The sequence below is a fragment of the Vespa crabro genome, chromosome 15, assembly GCF_910589235.1.
Source record: "Vespa crabro chromosome 15, iyVesCrab1.2, whole genome shotgun sequence".
Taxonomy (NCBI): Eukaryota; Metazoa; Arthropoda; class Insecta; order Hymenoptera; family Vespidae; genus Vespa; species Vespa crabro.
Window position 1 is genome coordinate 750,001 of NC_060969.1, and position 6,114 is coordinate 756,114.

Sequence of the window (6,114 nt, forward strand, 5' to 3'; positions counted from 1 at the left end):
TTTCTCTTCGTCGTTTGTTGCTTTCTGTTCTAATAATCTCCAATGAGATTCTTTCACTAAAAACTATCGGAAAAGAGAAGATGGAAAAGAAGATGAAGAAGAAGAAAAAGAAAAAAAAATATAATATCTGAACATCTCAATGATCATTTTAAACTCTTTCATTTTTTAAACGTACGTTTTAAAATAAAAAGTGAGCAACTTCCAGTTGAATCAAAGTATCTTGTATGTGCGTGTACATATGTGTGTGTGTGTGTGTAAGTGTAAGTGTATGTAACGTTTAAAAGACGTCACGTTTGAAAATCTACCATTTGCTGGCAACCTATATATGACTTGCTCGTTTCACACGTCATTAACACGAGTAAACGACCCCGTAACTTTTTCCCTTTCCGTCCGTGTAAAATAGAATCGACGACAACCCGACGAACAAACCTTCACGTTCTAGCCCTTTTTCTCATTCTCGTTATTTACGAAAATAAAAACGAAAAAATATTCAACGAATATGTCAAAAGAACAATTTGATTTCTAGATTCACGTGTTTCATATTGTCTATAACTTATAAAGTATGGTTGATTTGAAAAATGCGATAGTTAGAATATTTCGACAATGTTTTACATTAATGTTCGTCATTTGTGTAAATAGATATCTGCTTTAAAAAAAGAAAAAAAAAAGAAAGAAGAAGAGAAAAAGAAAAAGTAAAAAGAAGTTACATGCACGCTCTTATAAATCTGTATTTCTTTTTCTTTCTTTCTCTTTTCTTTTTTTCCTTCCATTTAAAACTTCGATGAATATATATTTTCCTTCGTTTATAATACTTTGTGTAATTTAGAAATGTAACTTATGTAACACAATTTTATTATCGATAATATTTAAATTTTATTTAGTTTGAAACTTTTAACAAAAATAAATATAATTTTATGTAGAAGTTTTTCGTAATGTTGAAACTATATACACACACACACGCACATTTATCTGTATGTGTTCTATATTTTCTGAATGTCCTGTTTCATTTAAAAATTATAACAGAAATACCTATATCATTTTATCCAACCAAAACTTTCTCTAACTTTGAAATTTACGCGTTCACTTATTCACGTACTTTCAAAAAGTTTTTATTTCGCATATTTCGTCACAAAAAATTGTTAGTTCACATTTAAAGATTAATGTTTGTTATAAATGTAACTTACACTAATTGTTTGTATTAGTACAATTGTAATATAAATTTCATGTGACATATGACATATATTAATTAAACACGAAGAAAAAGTTTATTTGTAAATAATTAAAATGAAATATACTTATCTCTTACGCTAATTAAAATTAATTTATTTTTAATAAAATTTATTCTGTTCGAACAGAGAATGCGAATAATAATTGCATAATATATCTATGTAAGTGAGTACATATGTACCTGCATCACATACTATACATACGGAAAATCTATAATACTCGTATTAATAGAAACACATCGATCCCTTGTTTCTACCCAAACTCTCTCTCTCTCTCTCTCTCTCTCTCTCTCTCTCTCTGTCTCTCTCTCTCTCTCTCTCTGTCTCTCTCTCTCCCTCTCTCTCTCTCTCTCTTCATATAAAAATTTCACTTAACTGTTCGAATGCAAATGTTATTACTGTTTTCAATTAATTTCACATTATTTGAAATCACGCGTATATAATTAAATCTGAATTATATATATATATATACGTATGTATGTATGTATAATCATTGCATACATACGATTTTAAAATTACAATATATATTACTGTTAATAATACAATGGAAAATTTTAACACCATAATGTAAAAATAATTTTATTACGCTAATATAATATTTCCATTATTTCCAATATTATTTTTCTTACAAAATTTCTACCAAAATAAAGAAAAAAATGCGTAGAAATTTATGATTATAATTATAATAATATCCACCTAATTTTAAGATACTTAAGTGCTTAAAAAAAAAGGTACATATATACATATATATTTTTTACAAAACTTTGGAAAATTTATGATTACATAATAAATAAATAAAAAGCTGATATGTTAAAAATTCCTAAAATAATTTTTAAAGTTATAATATTATAATCGGATAAGAGTCACGTTTTCTTTATCCTTTTCACATTTCTTTCTTATTCTCTCTCTCTCTCTCTCTCTCTCTCTCTCTCTCTCTCTCTCTCTCTCTCTCTCTCTCTCTCTGTTTCTCTCTCTGTCTCTCTAATCATTGTGAAACGGCAAATTAACAATAAGGGGAAGGAAACGTAGGAAGAAATTCTCCGATCTATTCCAAGTTCTCCGTATTGTATGTCATCTAAACAAAATCGATCAGTACACGAAAATATTTATCTGACAATGCCCATGTACCAATTCTATATTGGATAACTTTTTTATATATCGTGATATCCATAGATACATATGTACAGATATATCATATATCTATATGTATGTATAAGAACAAGTGTTGGTTTCGATATTGAAAGACCACGAGAAGAGCTCGGTTTCATTAAATCCGTTCGCGAAGAGACGCAGTATACGTGAATTTAGTTAGAACGAGCATTGAAGAAACTCAACAAGTGTTAGAGAGAGAAAGAGAGAAAGAGAGAGAGAAAGAGGGGGAGAGAGAGAGAGAGAGAGACAGAGCTAGAATTAAAGCTACAGCTAAATTGAAATTAATGAAGTAATCGAAACGTATCTGTAAACTTGAGTCCTTCTTTTTCTTTTTCTTAAATGTCACGTCGGAATATTAATTTTATTCTTTGACAAAAAAGTTGACCTCGAAAAAAATTGAAAGAAAAAAGAACAAAATTCTAAGAGCATAATTTAAGATGGAAATAGAAAGAAATTCGTCTCGGATTGATCACGATCGCATACTTGAAATGACCGTACAATTGGGACTTATTTGGGACATCGATTTTCGCCATTTTAAAACTTATTATACGCAGAAATCGCAAGAAATCGTAATTTGGCATTTTAAAACTTACATACACAAGAAAGTCGACATATTACGTTTCTTTGCTGATATTTAGATCACCTTAGGACATATTAAGACGCGTAATCACATTTTTATTTAATTTTATTCAAAGAAAAAAAGAGGGAAGGGTGGAGAGGAGGGCGAAAAAAGGAATGAGTCAGCTTCGTTTTGAATATCAACGACGACGAGAAATAAAAAATAATAATAACAAAAAAAAAAAAAGAAAAAGAAAAAATGAAGAAAAAAAGAAAAAGAAATGATTCAACTTCGTTTCGAATATCAACGACGATGAGAAATAAAAAAAAAAAGAAAGAGAAAGAAAAAATAAAAAAAGAGAAAGAAAAAATGAAGAAGAAAAGAAAAAGAAATGATTCAGCTTCGTTTCGAATATCAACGACGATGAGAAATAAAAAAAAATAAAGAAAGAGAAAGAAAAAATAAAAAAAGAGAAAGAAAAAATGAAGAAGAAAAGAAAAGGAGAATGGGTCAGTTTCGTTTCGAATACCAACGACTACGAGAAGTACAAAAAATGGTTACAGAGTTCTTAGAAAAGGAGGAGGAGTTGAGTAAAATCGAAGAAATTTTTTAACCAAAAAAGGAAAAAGAAAAAAATTGCGCGTACTTTTCATACATTACAAAGAAGGAGAGAATGTCTAACAACAACATGAATCCGTATGTCTTTCCACGGCCATATCAAAAGTAGCGCGTATCGTAAAGAGAGAGAGAGAGAGAGAGAGAGAGAGAGAGAGAGAGAGAGAGAGAGAGAGAGAGAGAGTGAGAGAGAGAGAGAGAGAGAGAATGTGAAAAGTCAATTGATAGATAAGGGCCCATGTCTTTCGAAGGAAATGAACAAAAGGTCCTTCAGTGACAATGAAACAAAAAAAGAGAAAAAAGAAGATATAAAAAGAAGAAGAAGGAGAAGAAGAAAAAGAGGAAAAGGAGGAAGAAAACGAAGACAAAGATAGAGAACGAGAGGGGTATAAAACGTCGTGACCCAACCCTTCTCATACAACCCCTCGACGAGAGCACAGGCCACTGGAAAAAAATGGGAAAAAAAGAAACAGAAAAGAAAAAAAGATAAAAAGAAAAAATAAATAAATAATAAAAGAAAAAAGTGACAAAAGCGAAAAAGAAAGAAAAACGGGATTGTATCTTAAGAGAAAGATAATCTGTTAATATAAAAAAAAAAAAAAAAGAAAAGAAAAACAAGAAACAAGAAATCAAAGATCGATAAAAGAGAAAGAAAATAACTTACTCGTCGATTTCTTCGTCTTCTAACAGGAGACTCATCTTTACGATGTTGATTGTTCGTCGTCTGTTCGATGATGAAGTTAAACGAGAGCGAACAAAATATTAGATTCGATTAAATTCACCGTCTCGCGATCACGCTAAAGGGTGTAGTCCTTCCGATCCTCCGCAGGACTATACTCGCGAAAGATCGTCGCGGTTCGACACGACGTGTCTAAACGCATGCGCTTCTCCGCTATTTCCTTCCCTTATTACTCGATTCTATCTTTCTATCCCTCTCACGCAAGACACACGCACGCGCGCGCGCGCTACATTCCAATTTCTCTCTCTTTCTCTGTTCTATTCCCTTCTCTTCCTTTCCCCTTTTACCTTTTCACTACCTTTACCATGAACCTACGGCCAACTAATTCCGATTCACTAATTCCAAACATTTTGAGAATCCCACCGCGATACGGCGCTATCGTCGCAACCCGTCTAACCAGAATTATTATATTCATTCTTTTTCATTTTATCGAAGTAACTGTTTTTCTGTCTGTTCTACCCTGTTTTCTTTTCTCCATTTTTCTCACTTCTTTTCGACATTTCTTTTTTTCTAAATTAATAAATCAAAATGATTCACCTTTGAATAAAAAAGATACATTTCACATGTGAATTAATTTCAGTTTATTTTGTCCTCACATTCGACCAATGACATCGCTGTGATATTTCTATAGTGGAATGAGCCAACCAATGAATGCTTTTTATAAATCCTCGCGATTCCTTTAAGGATACAATAATCATGCGATACTACTTCTCGCGGATTAATCAGGGACGTGGTTTCTTTTTTCTTTTTTTTTTATTTTTCGGAAAAAAGATCTTTTACCTGATGAAGGAAATTGTAGATTTTAAACGTTAATTTCTTTGAAATTAATTAAGATTTCTTCGTTATTGTAGTAGAATTTGGAAAATTAAAAAGAATAAAGAGACACGATTGTCATGTAAATACAAACAAGAGAATTATCATGATTAACATGTTGAAACGATTTAACCCATTTGCACCTTAAGAGAAATAATCTATATGTCATGATTATCAATTATAATCAATTGTGAAATATTTCGCTCGCGACGATATTCATTTATTATCAACCGTGGAATATTCCACTTTCGACAATATTATTCTGTCGTAAAATATTTCTCGTATAATGCCTTATGAGTAGTATAGGATTTCGAAGTTTAGAAATTTTTAAACTTATACCGCATTATCATCAAGTTTTTCCTTATGTTCTTCAAAACTTTTTGACTGTCAAAACAATAGGTACTTTCTAATCTAAATACAAATTTTTAAAACAATTTAATTGTATAACTTTAAATAAAATAAAATTTAATCAGCACAATGAATAGCGATGGATTTTTCCAATAAGAAGCCCAGTGTAGAAACAGGAAGAAGTCGAAAACGTGTACGTCCTATTCTTTCCAACGATAGCAGTGAAGATGATCTTTTGTAATAAAGATGATACTTTTAGTATAAGAAATAAAGATTTTCTTTGGAAGCAAGAAAACCGTATACCAAAAGTACATATAATCGTCATTTCTGTCACAAATGATGCAACCATTAACATGGGAGATATGTCTAGGAGAGAAATTTTTGTATGGTTTTTCAATGACAAATTAATTCAAAAAATTATATTGAAAATAAACAAATACAAAGCTGCAAACAGAAAATTCATAAGAATTAAGGAAGATAAACTAAAAATATATATGGAGTTAAATATTTTAATGAATATAGTTCAAAAATCTACTATACAAAGTTATCGAAGTATGAATAAAAGCATAGAAACTTCATAAGAGTTTTTCCTTGGCATTGTTGCAAATTTACATTTTACTGGCAATAATTATAATTCTAATGATTCATCGATAAAAATTAAA

The 6,114-nt window shown here is 30.3% G+C and overlaps 1 protein-coding gene across 1 annotated transcript in view; it reads right to left on the minus strand.

Moving 5' to 3' along the window:
* The window catches only part of LOC124429290 (uridine phosphorylase 1), an 18,683-nt gene extending 14,288 nt beyond the window's left edge, over positions 1 to 4,395 (minus strand). The window contains exon 1 of the mRNA XM_046974361.1: positions 4,217 to 4,395. Within this exon, the coding sequence (XP_046830317.1) occupies positions 4,217 to 4,251 (35 nt within the window). The 5' untranslated portion in view covers positions 4,252 to 4,395. The remainder of the gene's footprint in view (positions 1 to 4,216) is intronic.
* Between the last annotated feature and the right edge of the window lie 1,719 nt (positions 4,396 to 6,114).